Source organism: Myotis davidii, unplaced genomic scaffold, assembly GCF_000327345.1.
Source record: "Myotis davidii unplaced genomic scaffold, ASM32734v1 scaffold13, whole genome shotgun sequence".
Classification (NCBI taxonomy): domain Eukaryota; kingdom Metazoa; phylum Chordata; class Mammalia; order Chiroptera; family Vespertilionidae; genus Myotis; species Myotis davidii.
The window spans coordinates 2,812,005-2,830,292 of record NW_006286243.1 but is presented as its reverse complement, the minus strand read 5'-3'; the positions used below and the strand labels follow the sequence as shown (position 1 = coordinate 2,830,292).

At 43.3% G+C, this 18,288-nt stretch overlaps 1 protein-coding gene across 1 annotated transcript in view; it reads left to right on the top strand.

The window, feature by feature from the left end:
• Positions 1–16,858, top strand: part of HAL (histidine ammonia-lyase) — a 20,760-nt gene extending 3,902 nt beyond the window's left edge. The window contains 13 exon segments of the mRNA XM_006757624.2: positions 419–455; positions 656–850; positions 3,129–3,176; positions 3,822–3,969; positions 5,367–5,462; positions 5,559–5,617; positions 6,621–6,701; positions 9,052–9,117; positions 9,196–9,361; positions 11,535–11,669; positions 14,202–14,310; positions 14,406–14,475; positions 16,103–16,858. Coding sequence (XP_006757687.1) covers positions 419–455; positions 656–850; positions 3,129–3,176; positions 3,822–3,969; positions 5,367–5,462; positions 5,559–5,617; positions 6,621–6,701; positions 9,052–9,117; positions 9,196–9,361; positions 11,535–11,669; positions 14,202–14,310; positions 14,406–14,475; positions 16,103–16,243 — 1,351 coding nt within the window. The 3' untranslated portion in view covers positions 16,244–16,858.
• The last annotated feature ends 1,430 nt before the right edge of the window (positions 16,859–18,288 follow it).

The window sequence follows — 18,288 nt, the reverse complement described above, 5'->3', positions numbered from 1 at the left end:
TGTTGGTCAGAGGAAAAATCTCTTAATTCCATATTTAGATCATTTCTAACTTTTTGTTCTTAGGAACATGGCTATAATGAACCAGCTAGTACCTGATCACGTCTTTAAGATACATTGCTAGAATTCTAGAAATTTCTAGGTCAGATTAGAACATGCACAGTAACAATAAATGAAGGAGCAGAGGACCACAGAGGAAGAAGGTAGTCCTCATGAAGATATGGGTTCCATATCACCTTTCCCACACACAGCCTGATCTCGATTGTTTCTCTATGTACAGTGTTCCTCACCCACATTCACGCAGCAAATCTGACTGTGTCTTGGCTAAAACCTATAATGCTTTCTGTTGTCCTTGAGTAATTGTCTTCCTCCAGACTAGGTCAGATTAGAACATGCACAGTAACAATAAGTGAAGGAGCAGAAGACCACAGAGGAAGAAGGTAGTCCTCATGAGGATAGTGGTTCCATATCACCTTTCCCCCACACAGCCTGATCTCGATTGTTTCTTTATGTACAGTGTTCCTCACCCTCATTCATGCAGCAAATCTGACTGTGTCTTGGCTAAAACCTATAATGCTTTCTGTTGTCCTTGAGTAATTGTCCTCCTCCAGGCATTTGTTCTAGATCCTACTGGGGGAGGTGGGTCTCGCTGGCAAAGTGAGCTTGGCCAGAACGAAGTTCTCCTGGAATAACTGTTGTCTACTCCCTCCCAGCCTCCTGCCTGCCCTATGTCCCAGAGAAAGGAACCGTTGGTGCCAGTGGAGACCTTGCTCCACTCTCTCATCTTGCTCTGGGGCTCACTGGAGAAGGGAAGATGTGGTCTCCAAAGAGTGGCTGGGCTGACGCTAAATACGTAAGACTTTAACAACAACATTCATCGGAAGGATTTTCCCTGGGCTGGACCCCGGGTGTCCCGCATGCTTTATAACCCTTAATCTTTACAGTATCTGAGTGAGGGTGCCGCTGTTATCCCTATTTTATAGATGAAAAAACTGTAGCTTAGAAGTCAAACTAGACAAGGCTCTTAGCTTCCATACCCAGCTGTCAGCCTCTGGACTTGGTGATCATGTTGGTGAAAAGGTACAGCTGCCAGTGTTGATCCCAGGAATTTCTTCAGCACCTAAAACAATTCAGGTGCCTAGTTGGAGGTCACACGTCATTGCAGGTTTATTTTGTTGCCAGTCTCACAGGGACTAAGCTGTGGATTATAGCACTCACTCTGTGGCAGCGGTTCTCAACCTTCTGGCCCTTTAAATACAGTTCCTCATGTTGTGACCCAACCATCAAATTATTTTCGTTGCTACTTCATAACTGTAATGTTGCTACTGTTATGAATTGTAATGTAAATATCTGATATGCAGGATGGTCTTAGGCGGCCCCTTGAAAGGGGTGTTTGACCGCCAAAGGGGTCGCTTTGAGAACCACTGCTCTATGGCCTCGGAAAGAAGGTTCCATTTCCCTGAAAGTTCCCATTTCCCTGAAAGCTCCCACCTCGTGGCTAATTAGAAAGGTTTGCGTTTGATAAAGTTTTTTTTTTCTTCATTCATCCCCATATCCCATCAGAGCAGCACAAAGAATTATTTAAAGTGCCATCTCAGATCTACTGTTGGGAGGTCCGCTAACAGTAAGCAAAGGGTAAAGGACCGAGGAGGAGGGAGAAGTTAACGAAACAGATAATCCTTACGGGGATACAGCTTCCAGATCACCTTCCTTCCATGCAGACTCTTCCTGATCTTTTCTCTGTGTACAGTGTTCCCTGGGCCACGTTCACACAGCAAATCTGAGCATGTCCTGGCTAAAAACTACAGTGCTCCCCGCTGTCCTTAGGAGAAAGTCAGAAGTTAAAGTGGCGACAAGAGCCTTGTTTGCCATGTTCTCCTCCTTCTTCTTCCCCACCAGGGTTCTCCATCACAGAAGCTGGAGGCTCCTTGCAGCTGGAATGTGCTGTGTCCTAGGCAGCGGGACCAGCACAGGTCCATGCTTCTCTTTCCCACTCACTCCGGTTCCTCCTTCTGCTAAGTCCTCTGGGAAACTTTCCTCTCTGCTCTTCCAGTTCTTTTCCCTAACACCCCGCCCCCCCAAGTCTCCTTTGTTCCTCCTCTGTGCTCACCTAGCATCTTACCTGATTACTTCTCACTGACTGTACCCACTTCCTACCTCCTGTAGCACTTAATATTCTATTACTATAATTGCCCTTGAGTTTAGTGGTCTCCATTTTTCCCATACCAGGCCCAGCCCAACACTCAGAACAATAGGTGGTCTAATAACCTGAGAAACTGACATAGCAAATGGTGCAGGCTCTCTCTTCCTTCTTCCCTAGAGGGACCTTAACTTATTCACTGTTTTTACTTCTTTTATTTCAGAGTAAGATCATTTGCCCCATTTCCCCTCAGGATTCTGTTCCTATCTATTAGGCCAACTATCCCCCCTTCATTGATGCCCACACACTTGCCCAACAAGTGAGAAGCCCTGCTCTGACAACCAATGTATCTGCCAGTGTTTAGATACATAGGAGGACTTTCTGGGTTAAACTTCAGAGGTAGGGATTATGGACAGACAGTCAGAAGCCCAGCCTTAGCACAGCACAGGTGTGCATATGTGCTCAGGAAGCCGCAGGAGAAAGGTGAGTCACTAATGTGGACACTTAACACAAAGGACCTAGACCAGTGATGGCGAACCTATGACACATGTGTCAGAGGTGACACGCAAACTCATTTTTTTGGTTGATTTTTTTTTGTTAAATGGCATTTAAATATGTAAAATAAATATTAAAAATATAAATCTTTGTTTTACTATGGTTGCAAATATCAAAAAATTTCTATATGTGACACGGCACCAGAGTTAAGTTAGGGGTTTTCAAAATACTGACACATTGAGCTCAAAAGGTTCGCCATCAGTGGCCTAGAGGATAGACCTTGTCTCTGAAACCTGCTATCCGACACCCACCCCACTCCAGGGGTCCCAGATTGCGAGAGGGTGCAGGCCAGGCCAAGAGACCCCACCAGTGCACGAATCCATGCACTAGGGCTCTAGTCTTTTATAAGACAGACCTTTGGGCTGAAAGAGCTTTTATTGGGTTCCTCATTAAATTAGTAATTGTTACCCATTTTCATTTCTTAAACCATTCTTAGGTCCTGGAAGCCCATGGATTGAAACCAATAGTTTTGAAGCCAAAAGAGGTAAGGGTGTTCAAGGGAAATTTGTCCATGTCAACAAGTCTTTATTTATACACTACTTTCAGTCTTCATTCCAGTCTCAGTGATTTATTAAAATAAAAATGGCTCACATGTTTGTTGAAAGTTGATCACTGAAGAAACAGTTCCTCCATCAATATTTAAAAAAAAATTCTTCATGCCATAAATGCTTAAGGGTTCCCTTACCTAAGAACTTAAACTTTAAATTGGGATCCCTAGAGATCCTTAAGAGACACTTTAATCCAGCATCTATTAGGATTCTCTAAGCCAAGAGTATTGGACTAGAAATGTTTTAGTGTATCTTGTCTACAATGATGATAAATTAAAGAAGAAATGTAGCATAGTTAAGATTTTATATGCCTTCCACACTGGAGCTGCTCTGCTGCCTTGAGAATGGGGACACTTAACAGCTATTCTATTTGCCAGATTTATAGTAGTAATTTCATGTAGGATGGCACTTAGTCCTAAAGTGCTTAAATAATCATTACTGACCTGCACTTCAGAAAACATGAATAAACATTGTTTAACTGACTGGCTAACTTTCCTCTCATGAGAGCAAAAGACTAAATCAACTTGTACATAGGCTCGTTACAGAAATACAGTAGGCAACCTCTCTCCTCTGCCCCAAAGGGTCTGGCGCTCATCAATGGGACGCAGATGATCACCTCCCTGGGCTGTGAAGCTGTGGAGAGAGCCAGTGCTATTGCGCGACAGGCTGACATAGTGGCGGCCTTGACGCTGGAGGTGCTGAAGGGCACCACCAAAGCCTTCGATACCGGTCAGCATGGTCCCTCTGTTTGGTTGTTATTCATTCAACCAGAGCTGGTGGGGTGGGTTGATTGAGGTCTTTAGACATGTGAGGGGTGGGGGTGAGTGGTAGGGAAGAAAGAGAAAACTCAAGAGCCTATGTTGTGCCCAATACTACTACAGTTTCTTCTAAATTCTGCCACACTCGACACTTGAAATGACCATGGTTTATAAATAGATGCTGATCTTGATAGTTAAGTAACCTGCCCCAGATCACCTAGGTCTGACTCTCATCAAACTAAGTGCTGTTTTAGGAAACTGTTTGCAGAGCTTTAGAACTACAGTAGGATTCAGTTTGGTCCCCTTTAGAAAATTGAGGGAGGGGGAACGACAGAAGTGGTAGCTTACTTAGGAAGTAGTGGGCTTGATGCCCTAGCTGGTTTGGCTCAGTAGATAGAGTGTCAGCCTGTAGACTGAAGGGTCCCGGGTTCAATTCCAGCCAGGGGCGCATGCCCAGGTTGCAGGCTCGATCCCCAGTGGGGGGTATGCAGGAAGCAGCCATTCAATGATTCTCTCTCATTGATGTTTCTATCTTTCTCTCATTCTCCCTTCCTCTTTGAAATCAATAAAGAAATACATTTAAGAAAAAAAAAGAAAGTAGTGGGTTTGAAAGACTATTATTATATACTAGTGGCCCAGTGCATGAAATTTGTGCTAGGGGGAGATGCCCATCAGCCTGGCCTGTACCCGCTCCAATCTGGGACTCCTCAGAGGATGTCTGACTGCCGGCAGTCAGAAATCCCTCTCGCAATCTGGGACTACTGGCTCCTAACCGCTCACCTGATTGCCTGCCTGACTGCCCCTAACCACTCTGTCTGCCAGCCTTCTTGCGCTCAACTGCCCCCACCCTGCTGGCCTGCTCACCCCCAACAGGCCCCCCCCTGCCAGCTTGATCACCCCCAACTGCCCTCCCCTCCTGGCCTGATTGCCCCTATCCGACTCTGCCTCTGTCCCACCACCATGGCTTTGTCCAGAAGGACATCCGGAAGGTCTCCCGGTCTAATTAGCATATTACCCTTTTATTAGTATAGATAGTAGGATAAAAAAAACTGTCTCAAAATCACTTAGTTAAATTAGACCACTATAGAGCTCCTTCCATTATGAGCCTAAATCTTTTTAGGGTAGCCCAGTGTCTTGAGTGAATTCCCAGTAGTTGAATTCTCAACACATAATTTGCACTTGCAGGTTTCAAAGAGTAAAGACAATAAGGAATATCTTGCTTTTAAAGATAAGTTTCTACTGCTCGGTGGTGGTTAGGACCCTGGGCCTTTTGAGGGCTGTGTCAGCACCGTGGATGATTCTGAGCATCCATGGCAGTTCGTTCTAATATAAGAGTTGCTCAGGCTCTTTCTCCTTCATCAATTCTAGACATTCATGCTGTTCGCCCTCATCCTGGGCAAATTGAAGTTGCTTTTCGGTTTCGGTCACTCTTGGACTCGGATCACCACCCATCAGAAATAGCAGGTCTGGGCATGTTTGTGTGAGTGAACTTATTTGGTTTTGTATTTTGTGGGAAAAATTGATAACATGTTCTCTGCTGTCTCCTTCACCTTTCCACAGAGAGTCACAGGTTCTGTGACCGTGTGCAGGACGCGTACACCTTGCGCTGCTGTCCACAGGTAAGTCAGCAAACAAAGTATCCTTTCTCTCTCTCAATGTAGGTGGGAAGCAGAAAAAGAGGGAGGTGTTAGAAAATCATTTAATGGTCAATTAGAATCCAAATTTTTTTACAGCTTCTATTAAAAATTTTGAAGATCATACTTCCATTTGTTCCATTATTGTCATTTCTATTCCATGTGATAAGCTTTTGAATTGCTTTGCTCAACCTTGAAGAGAAGTCTAACAGACATCTTGCTATGTTGGTTTAGTGCTCTCACTTTTTCAGTTTCTTAGTAACAACATTATTTTGACCAGTTAGTGGAGTTTTACTTGCTCTCCCTGTTAGATAGAACTAGGACCAGCCAGCCAGAGATGTTCAATAAAAATTCAACTCCCCATCCATGGTATACCTTAGCTGCATTTAATAGGCAGATCATGGTAAATAAATCTGTGAGGCTTAACTTTAAATAAAAAATGCAGATGACTTGGGTTAGCATGAGGTATTCTGTATTGATTTTACAACTCATTTGCATATGGTAATTAGTTGAATGAGAGATTAATTCAAGAATGCTTCTCAAGAACTGGGGAGAGGGGCATTGTTCTGCCTTAACTAATAATAAATAAATAAATAAATAAAATAAAAAGAGGGGCTAAAAAAAAAGAATGAAACAATACAGGATGAGGCAAACGTAGGTTTATGGTTGTTCAATAACACAAGAATAAACTCCGTGTTTTTCGTACTCACAACTGTAAACTTACTTTTGGCTCAGCCTGTATTTCAGCTTGTGTCAAATTCCAGTCTACAGTGTCATAAAGAGTCCTCCCTAGAGGACTCACATCCTTGTACTCAGCAAGTTCTATTCTAGCTAGTAGATCAAAAACCTCTACGGGGAAGAATTGCCAAATTAGATCTGCTATAGGCATACATACCACTTCCAAACATCCTGCTATTCTAACAGGGATATCAGACTCTATGTGACAGACAGTCTTCCATGTAGTAACTCATTTACTCTTGGATTTTAGGTCCATGGTGTGGCAAATGACACAATAGCGTTTGTGAAGAAACTGATTACCACAGAACTAAACAGCGCAACAGATAATCCTGTATCTTTTGACGTTTACTAAACTATCGTTATAGAATTTCAGCTGGTAACTTTAAGATCTGAAGTGATCACTGTGCAGCAGCTGTGTCCTGTCTCCTGTCACTTCATTTCATAAACTGAGTACCTGAGGCTCAGAAGTTAAGGGACTTTGTCCAGGTCTGAGCTGAGAGGTGGCAGAGGTAGGTCTCCGAACCTAATCTCAGGTTCTGAGTGGAACATGCCGAAGCTTCAAAATTGATCCATTAACGATGAAATGGGGGTGGATTTCCAGCATTGACTGAGAGGTTTCATGAAGACATTTTCCCTAAAACCCACTGCTGGGGTTGTTGGTAGAAGGAGGAAGACCTACGTGCCAGGTGTGATTGCAGAGACCGGGGTAGGTGGCATGTATGTACACCTTCCTGTTTTCAGTAATGCCATGATGCTTTAGATAGAAGCAACCTTTAACATTTACCAAAGTGTTTGTCAAAGAGGCATGGTCTTCCATATCCCGAGGTTTTATTTCTGACATGGATTTGACTCAAATCGGTGTTTTCTGTGTTTGTACAAAGAAGAGTAAGAACACTTCCATTTCTCAAAGACGAGGCCCGACTCCCTTTCCTGGTATGGGTATCTCAGAGCCATCTTGTTTCTGCCATGGAATGCGATCACTCAGGGGTCACACTGGCAAAGTCTCCACAGAGACAATACTGCCTGTGAAGACGACCAAACCCTGTAGAAATCTGTTTCTCCTAGCCCACATCTGCCTCAAGTCTCAGCCCTGGAGAGTGCTGGATCAGCATCCCTGAAAGCAGCTCACAGCGTGGGCTAGCACCCGGGTCCACAGTAGCTGTGTGAGGTGTCTCTGGAGAGCTTACTTCAGGATGTGGGTTTTGCGTCCTCTCAGATAGTTTCACAGTTAAGTCAAACCCACACTAAATAATCCTCAACTCACTAACCCACCTGTACACCATCCCACCTCCCAAAGGGAGTAGTTCTCCTGAACTCCAGGTAGTCGTATCTCATCTATCTGTCCTGTAGAGCAGACATATCCATTAGACATTTACATAATGTAGGTTGAAAGGATATCTTAGAGAGGTAAAACAAAAAAACAAATAAACAAAAAAAAAAACTACAAACCATTAATTTATTGGAAATGGGAGAGGAAATAATTCTGTACTAAATTCTCCCCCCACCACTTACCTCAGCAAAAATTTCAGCCAAAAGCCCTTTATTTAATGAAAGGGTTTTAATCCCTGATGAATTTCCAATTGCCTACTCTTTGGGAGTTCTCCTGCAATACTGGTGTTACCTGAAATAATGTTTTCCTAAGGTTTCTTTTGCAGATAAAGAGTACCTATTACCTAATTACTAGATATGATGGGAGTTAACTTCTAATTGCTATAATTGAATAGCCAACTAACAAATTTGGAGCTAAAGAACAATAGAACATGCTTATGTTCTAAATTGGTGCAGAGATCACTCGCTATAAGGATTCAGAGAATGGAGAGAAGGCCAGAGGCCTGTGGTTGGGGTGAGTTCATGGAGAAGAACAGGCGTGCGGTTATAATACATGGAAAAGGGCAGCTCCAGACTTGATGAAGATCATGGAACACGTGCATCTCCAGCTCTTTGGAAGTCAGAACCCTTCTCACACAGAATGAGTCCCTGGTTGATATAATAGGTAGCAAATATTCTTTAGCCCAGTAGGTAAAAATTAGCTCTTTGGAACCTGGAAGAAGGGTCTATTATGGCCTTTGTCTGTTGGTTTAAGTAAAGTGCATGATGGAATGCAAAGTCCCCTGAGAATATGAATATTCGGTCAGTCCAAAGTTGCCTCAGACCTAAGTGAGTTTACAATGATTTCTTGGCTACCCTTTGCTGAGAATGCTGACACCGATCACTGCGTTAGAGAGTTTGCTTGGAAGTTTTCCCCAAATTGATTATTCCAGACAATTTGCTGGTTGGGCATCAGCAATGTCTTCCAGTCAGCAGGTTTTCTATGGAGCACAAGCTCACAGGGCCCATTGAAGAAATAGAATTTGCTTTTACACTGGTGTCTGGTCTCTGCTCTTAGTTTCAGGTTATAAACTTTTCAAGAGCAACTACTACCCACCAGATTAGCACAGTTATGATACTTGAGAATCTCTAATCTCAAGAGAAAACAGCACTTTTATGCCTTGTGTTTCTTTGGCCTTGACTTGGGTATACACAATTCTTCTTCAAGATTGTGTGTGTGTGAGTGTGTGTGTGTGTGTGTGTGTGTGTGTGTGTGTGTGTCCCTTTATGTCAACAACTGCTTGGGGACTCTCTCTCCACATTTTACAAGGACTGCCACCTCAGGGTGTTCAAACCTTAACCTATTTTGAAAGATGGTCTTTGCCAGCCGGGGAGAGACCATTTCCGGAGGAAACTTCCATGGTGAATACCCAGCCAAAGTAAGCTATTTTTAGAATTGCTGCTGCCCCTGAAAGCATATTACAATACAGGCCAACTGAATTGAGATGCTCTTTCAGGCTCTGGACTATTTGGCCATCGGTGTCCATGAACTTGCTGCGATTAGCGAAAGAAGAATTGAAAGGCTCTGTAACCCCTCCCTCAGCGAGCTGCCCGCCTTCCTGGTGGCTGAAGGCGGTCTGAACTCTGGATTCATGATAGCCCACTGCACAGCCGCAGCCCTGGGTAAGGACACTGCCCTTTGCCCAAGCCTGTCCATTGAAGGGCCACTCCATTTTACCTGAAAATATCAAATGTTATCTTTGAATGAGATCTAATTTTCTCAACACCTCCATCTGCATCCTACCTCTCTTCATACAAACACAGCAGGCTGTCTCTTTAATATCTTTAAGAAAAACATATCAGACAAAACCTAAACAATATTATACTGACACATAATAATACACAAGTGAGATTGTAAACAGTGAGGTTTCCACAACTTCTCTGCAGGAAACAATTTGTCATCATATGAACTTTATTTTTGTAACTTTTCCCCTAATCTCAATTTGAAGACCATCAGAAAGAAAAAGATGTTCATAGTTAATGATGAAATGTGAACTGATCTAAAATAATAAAACGTTGGATACATTTCATTAGGTATACCAACCACTACACATGTGGTTACAACATGCAACAAGGAAGTGCTATGGGCTTCACTTATAGTCACTTTCTTAATCGTCACAACAATATCATGGGGCAGGTACTTATTATCACCTCAATTTTACAGATGAGTACCTGGAAATCCGAGACGTTAAGTGTCTTACCCGCACTTGCACAGCGAGTAAGAAGCAGAGAATTCAAAGACAGGCATTTTGGCTCTCAAATCTGTGCTCTCATTTCAATTATAGAGGTTCTCATTTTAATCAATACTTAATCCTAAAATGTGGCTGCCAAATTTAACAAATAGGAATGCAGGATATCCAGTTAAATTTGAATTATTTGGGACATAATTGTACTAAAACTTATATTTTTTTTAATCTGAAATTTGATTTAACTGAACATCCTGAATTTCTATCTGGCAAACCTGCCCAAGAGGCAGGATAGCATGTAGTTCACTGAGAGCATGGAGTCTGGGTTCAAATCCTGGCTCTGCCATTTACGGTGTGACAAGGAACTAATCTTAGTCTTGTTGCCCTCAGTTTACTCCTGTGTAAAATGGGCATGATAAATTTACCCAGTGGGGCCGTTTTGAGGATTAAATGAATTAATGCAGGTAAAACTTTAGAACTAATATAGCTGCTATTCCTCCTAATCCCTTCATCACCTGAGCCTCACACTAAAACTCAACACAAATAACCAACAAAGGGCCACTGAATTCATTTTCTCCTCTGTCCGATATCTTCTGCTTGCTCAATTACCTGCATATTAAAATATTCTTTCAAAGGGCAACCGGTTCTCCTATTAATCTGGTGGGGGCGGGAGGGGGAGAGGTAGTTGATTTCTAGAGAATATTATAGACCTTTGGAAGCCCCGTATGAATGTTATCTTCCCAAGCTGCCTAATGACGTTGCTCAGCTTGCTTTCGTTATAATGAACCGTTTTCTTTTTTTGGCCCCTTGTACGTTATCTTTCTGAACAAGCCTCACCACAGCCTGCTGATCCATGTAGCTGGTTTAGAGGTCTTGGGTTGCAGTGCTGGGACCTGAAAGTCTTGGGCAAGCCCATTTATAGCTAGATTATCTCGGGTAGGCTCCTTATAGCATGCAGAACAGTGACCCTTCACTCAGAGCCACTCTCAGCATCATAGAAAGCAGGGGTGGCAGGGGGGGAGGGAGGGACTGACTCTGAATTTGGCCTCTCCTGCTGGAGAGAAGGAATTCTGTAACCTAGGTCCTTGCTACTTAAAGTATCATCCTTGGACCAAAAGCAGAGCCATCACCTGCGAGTTTGTGAGAACAACAGCATCTCAAGCCTCACCTGACATGCAACATTTGCATTTTAATGAGATCTAGTGATTCATATGCTCCATAAAGTTTGAGAGACATCTATCTAGGTAATTTCTAGGATCTCCTCACCTCCCTAAAATATGAATCTCTGGTGACACAACCAGTCAAATTGTCCTCAGGTACCTGGAAGTGAGCACGGATCTCCCTGACATGCTAAATGCTTTCATTGTTTTCAACTTGGCTTTGTGCTATTTGGGTTCCCATCCGGTGTTAGAACTCATGATAGCTTTAGAGTCTTTCTCATTTTAGGGAAAACACAACATGATTCCTTCCCCAAAGGAACTTTGGACCATGTGGTGCTTGGATAACCACCGAGAGCTTCTGGAGTGGGTGCCATGGATCACTTTGGGAACATGTGTCATCTGGGCAGTTTTTCCGTTTGAACGTAATTAACTAGCGCTGACCTCTTGCAGTTTCTGAGAGCAAGGCTCTGTGCCACCCCTCGTCTGTGGACTCCCTCTCCACCAGCGCTGCCACGGAGGACCACGTCTCCATGGGAGGATGGGCAGCGAGGAAGGCCCTCAGGGTCATCGAGCACGTGGAGCAAGGTAACCCCAGCCATGCCGGGATCCCGGGCCTCACTCATAAATGAATGCCTCACCAGTGGTCCTCAAAGTGGGGTCCCCACCGGCAGCATCAGCATGACCTGGATCTTGTTAGAAAGGCAGATCCTCAAAGCCCCTCCCAGCTCTGCAGGGTGAGAAACTCTGGAGAGCAGGGCAGAGGAATCTGGAGGTAGCCAGCCCTCCAGGTGATTCTCATGCTGGAGATTCAGAACCACTCTTGCTGCCTAAACTGGTTCATCTGCTGGCTTTTAAAAACAACAACACAAGACTTTCAAAACATATTCAAAGTGGGGAGATTAGTGCCATGAACCTCATACACACCTCACTGATTCAACAGTACATTTGCTTTATTTTTTTCTCTTCTCAACCTATTTTCAAAAAAAATCCATTATATAATTTTCTTCCTGCATACTTTAACTTTTAACGCCGAGTTGAAAACAATGAGAGCATTTAGCATGTCAGGGAGATCCGTGCTCACTTCCAGGTACCTGAGGACAATTTGACTGGTTGTGTCACCAGAGATTCATATTTTAGGGAGGTGAGGAGATCCTAGAAATTACCTAGATAGATGTCTCTCAAACTTTATGGAGCATATGCATCACTAGATCTCATTAAAATGCAAATGTTGCATGTCAGGTGAGGCTTGAGATGCTGTTGTTCTCACAAACTCTGATGCCACCAGCATGCCATCATCACAGCCTGTCTTGGTATCACCATTGAGTACACATTCAAATTCTCCCAATTATCTCAGTGTCTGTACAGTGGGTTTGTTCAAATCAGGATGCAAGAGCCACATTTTAAATTTGGCGGTCAAGGTTTTAAGCTTCTTTTCATCCAGAGCTGTCCCATCTCCCCGCTACCCCCACTTCACCGCCCCCTCACCCTATTCCACTTCATTCCACTGACCAGCTGAAAAAAACAGGTCAGTTTTCTGATAGAGACTGGGATTCTGGACTCACCTGCTAGCTTCCTTGTGGTGTTACTTTTAACTTGCTCTCTGTCCTATGCGTTTCCTATACGTGGCGGTTGGCCCTAAAGGCTTGACAAGCCTGAGATCCCACCATTTTGGCAAAGATACTTCACACGATGTTAGGCCCTCTGCTCCCTGACCTCTTAATTACTGCTTGTTTTTGTTTTTTTAAAGAGAAATTGCCTTCCTTTAGGACTTATGTTCTAAGTTCCCAAGTTTTTGCAACTGTGTTTAAAGCAGTTGGCTGATAAAAGAATATCTCTATTTTAAGATAAATGAGAGAGTTAAATATTCTTTTTTTTGTAACAGTTGTATTGAGGTATAATTTATAAATTCTCCCAATTATCTCAGTGTCTGTACAGTGAGTTTGTCCAAATCAGGCCTCAATCACATCTCCAGATGGATCTAGAATACCTAGAAGTGTGTTTGGCACAGACATGGTGCTCAGAGATTTACATGACAATAAAGTTGGCCTAGAGGTCCAAATTATAGATCTAGCTCATCTGATGCAGTTCTATACATTTGTATCAGGTGCAGTTTAGAAAAAGAAATGGTATTTTCAAGCATGTTTACCGTCAGTTAAGTTTGCTTCGATTCAGATCTTAAACAAATACCTACAAATCTTGGAACCCAGTGGTGCTGGATATAAACTCGCAAGATAAGGATCTGCTTTATTACAGCGCCTAGTGATCCCTCATCACATAAGGGGCACAGAAAGAGGAGGATTCTGCCTGGATTGACCCATGAAGGAGATATTCTTCCTCTCTGCCAGCTTGGAAATTAGGGTCTAACCAGTGAGACAGACATTGGACAACAACTTGGCAACTTTTTGTAGCACGTAACAAAATTCCGACCAAATACTAGAGTCTGAAGCCATGAGAGAAGGCATCTCCAAAGAAGTATTTAAGATGAGGACCTGAACAACAAGTAGGGCCGACAAAGTGGGAGAAGTGCAATGGTAGTTTCGTAAGGGAAGGGGTGTGCACAAAATAAACCGATCTGAGATGCATGGAGATGAGAGTGCAAGACATCCAAGTCCCAATTTCTAGAATTTCAGTTGTAGTGAACTTGGTAGCTTTTGAGTTTGAAAGCTCGAAAGGGACATTGCTTAGAGTGGGGCCAAAGTAGGTTTACAGTTGGGAGTACACAAAACATGAAGTTTATTCTTGTATTAGTATTGATTAATAATTGTATTAGTTTCCATACAAACAACTGTAGACTCAGTCCCAGGGCAACCAAAGATTCATTTGCTTCTTCATCGGCTCCTTCAATCTTTTGATGAAGTTCTGAGAGCCACATATTTCAGGCCAAAGGGATCAGCAAGACTAACTACAAAAGGAAACTTACACAAAGGTGGAAATAGCGAACAGATTTTCCCATCGAGATTTGAAGAGGTGAGAAGGGGAAAACAGAGTTTACCTGGACTCTTTCCCCCTTCTCACCATTAAAGATGCATCCAAGATGGCCATCCACTTCTGTCATTCATAGCCCTCAAGCAGACGGTCGGACTTTCATCAGTCACCCTTCCTCCTTTCTCGTTTCAGTGCTGGCCATCGAGCTGCTGGCAGCCTGCCAGGGCATCGAGTTCCTGCGCCCCCTGAGGACAACCACTCCCCTGGAGAAGGTCTATGACCTGGTGCGCTCTGTTGTCAGGTAAAGTCTGTCGTCATGGAAGTGACACGGTCTCAGAACCGTGAGCCCTGGCAGTGCTCATGTTTGGCTGATGACTTGGTTTGCATTCTCTGCAGGCCCTGGATAAAAGATCGCTTCATGGCTCCAGACATCGAGGCAGCGCACAGACTGCTTGTCGACCAACAGGCAAGCTGACTATTCAGCTTCTTTCTTGGTTTGGGGTCATTACGGGAAAGTAAAGTGGTGTGGGTCCTGGAGAAACCTTGTCTTATTCATTCATTTTCTGGCTCTCCCCTGGAATGGGGATACCAAAAGGGTACTTATGCAATTTGCAAGGCCACCAAGAAGCTATTTGATAAACTCTTAGGTGTCCCATGTGCACCCAAACATTGAGTGTCTAAGGATTGGAAGCAAAAATAAATTTTAAATGGAGCTTTGGAACAAGTAAATGAGATGAAAGGTTCATGGATCCCCTTCATCAAGAATGTACTCTTTCATTCAAAAGTACTTTCTCATTTTTTAAAAATATCTTTTTATTGATTTCAGAGAGGAAAGGGGGGGGGGAGAGAGAGAGAGAAACATCAATGATGAGAATCATTATTCCACTGCCTCCTGCGCACCCTCCACTGGGGACCGAGCCCACAACCTGGGCATGTGCCCTTGACCAGCATTGAACCTGGGACCCTTCAGTCCCCAGGCCGAAGCTCTAGTGGCTAGAGACAAACCAGATAGGGCACTGTCTCTTCTTATAATGCCATTACCACCACCTGGTCCAATGCCTGCATAGATCTGGAGAGAAAACAAAGTCCCAGGTTTTTGCTTCAAAGGGCTGTGAGTCTGTCTGGTGCTCTGGCGTGTCCCACCCATCACCCTGGTAAAATACGGTTCCCTTCACTACTGATTTCCTCTGGCTGCATTGACTATAGACTCATCTGATAAAGACAGTTGCCTAGCATGCTGACTCATTTTTTAAAGTTCTTTAAACCTTTTGTAGTAATTTGTAATATCCTGTTGCTTAGAATTGCTTGATTTCCCCTGAAATCATTGCTCTGCTCTTGGGGAAGGATTTTTCCCTTTGATCTTCATACATTTTCTAAGGTGATACAAAAGAAGAAGGGGGGGGGGCGGTGGAGGGAAAGGCGCCTTGGCTGTCAGCAGCAATCAGGTAAAAAACAACAAGTAGCTATAAACCAAGAACAGGGCCTTCATTTGAGAAGGTGCTATGCTTGAAAGAGAACAGATTGCTGGGCCTGAGGCAGTGCTTCTCAAACTGCAGTGTGCCTGTGGATCTCCTAGAAATTGGGTGAAAATGCAGACTTGGACACAGTGGGACTGACATTCCAACTTGTCCCCAGTGATGCTGGTGCTGCTGGTTCTGGGGCCACTTTGAGGGTCTCAGAGACAGAGCGCACGAGACAGGGAAATAGAGCAGATGAGGAAATCCACTGCTTTTTATCATTCGAGGTTTGCCTGAGAAACCACACAGTCAGACCCTGAGCAACTTTCCTTAATTCTGTCCACACCGAATTCTCTAGGTTTTGTTTGGTTTTTGGCTTGTTTGGCTTTAGAAGAGCAAGCAGCTGAAAGCCTTCATGGTAACTTCAGAGAAGTTTTGGACTTTGTGTTTTAAAAGCTTTGAATGCAACCAGAGACCAATCAACACTGATCGTGTGTTAAATGCCTTATCATAAAAGCAAGCAAACAGCTGCTACAACTGTCTTCATCAGATAATGTTTTGTCTTCAGGTGAAGTTGATGTTTAATGGCATATGAAAACAATGTTTCAACATTTCGGTCTCATCCTTGTTCCTCAGGTGTGGGAAGTAGCTTCGCCATACATCGAAAAGTACAGAAGGGAGCATATTCCTGAATCGAGACCTGTTTCTCCGACGGCCTTTTCCCTGGAGTCTCTGCGCAGGAAGTCCAGCAGTATCCCAGAGTCAGCGGAGCTTTGAAGGGCTTTGCCGTGGGATGTAGATCAGATGGTACTTAGTTTGGCAGCAAGCAGCACTGTGCTGAAGGAGAGGCCTGAGAACTTTGTTTAGGTAGATCAATTCATTACATAATTCAGTTCTTCTAAAACCTACTTTGGCTAGACCGGTGGCAGCAATACGGTTCTAACTCTCCCACTGCGTTCTTGTTGGTCTGGTCTGAGGTGCAGCAGGGATTATAGGAGTTTTTTTTGTTTTTTTCTTTAATGCTATCTCACTCTTAAGGGTGAGAAGAGCATCCACACTGCATGGGTCTTTTAACATTAGAGCAACTCACATCTTGAAACAGATTGATGGCATTTTTCTAAAAACATTAATTGGAAAATCTTATTTGTTTGTTTGTTTGTTTGTTTGCTTTGACAAGTTCTCCACTAGTTAACTCTGGCTGATTGTACTATGCTATGACTAGTGTTCCTTAATACATCTTCATAAACAACCCTTTTTAAGTTTTAATTTGTCTTTAAGTTGCTCTTTCTTCTACTAATGGAATCATAGTAAAGAATAGTTGATAGGTCAACAAGAGGTCTGTGTAAAGGGATTAAGGATATAAAGATTGCTATTGGACTGTCTCTTACTGAACTGCGTATTTCATATTTATCAATTATCACTACACATATTCAAAAAGGACTCGATGCTTAAACTAGAGTTGGAGGTTAGTATGATCACTTTTTTTGCTATATGTTAGCACTCAAGTCACATTCTTTATTTTTATTAAATTTTTTGAGACGAACTTTACACAGTTATATAGGTGTCAGGTGTACAATTGTATAACACATCATCTGTATATTGTATTGTGTGCTCACCACCCCAAGCCAAGTCTCCTTCTCAATTCACGTTCTTATAATAACCCTGCGTTAAGCCTCCTCGTTTCACAGACAAGGAATCTGTTGTTCAGAAGTTAACCAACCCCTCTCTGTACTGGTGACCATTAACATGAAGCCCCATTGACAAAAATCAGAGGGGACCCTAGGATGTATTACCCAATATGTTTCTTCCCCCAAAAAAGGGCCTTCTAGGAAGGCGAAAGTATAATTTCCCAGATGAAGGATAGGTCAGATGCCCTCTAGGTTTCTAAGATCTGTGACTTTGCACCCCTCCCATGCAAATGTTGAAAGAACATCTAGTGCAGGAATCTGAAACTATAGCTCTAAAACCTACATCTGGTTAAGCAAGGACCGACACACTTGCCAGATTACCAGGCCGATTACAGCCTAAAATGGGACCACCAGCATATTTCACAATAGTTTTCACTCTAGATTGCAGCCTGTCCAGAGGAAGGTGGAGACAGAAGTCAGAACTACTGCCGACAGCAATTCAGAGAACAGAAAAGGCTGAGGAACCTGTTCTTGATGCTGTTCTTGCTAAAATGTGAGCGCGCGCACACACACACACACACACACACACACACACACACACGAAGTTTATTGATTCTTACCCAGGAGCAGCAGCTGAGCCAGCTGTCTGATGGCTGTTTTTCACTCCTGTTTTGGGGGGTGCTGGATCCCAAATATCCCCAGGGTCTTCAGGGGTCCTTTTTCATTGAGCTTTTTAAAAAATATTTTTTAATTGACTTTTTTTTTTTTTTTAGAGAGAGAGAGAGAGAGAGGAAGGGAGAGGGAGAAAGAAACATCCATGTGAGAGGGGAACATCTATGGGCTGCCTCCTGCACGCCCCCTACTGGAGATCAGGCCCATAACCCAGGTATGTGCCCAGGATTCAAACTGGCAGCCTTTCTTTGTACAGGACAATGCCCAACCAACTGAGCCACACCAGCCAGGGCTGTCATTGAGCTCTTTCAGTAACTGACATCACATGCCTTCAAGAGAATGTCAAGGTATATATAGAATAAACTCATTGTCTCATGTTATCACTGGATTCTTAGATTTTTTAAATAGTTTACCACCTCTATAGGGAAAGGCTATTCTAACTGTGGTTAATCAAGTTTCTGAAAGATGTAGTTGATGAATGTTTGCCCATGAAAAAGTATCTTTAGAAAATGTAATTGACTC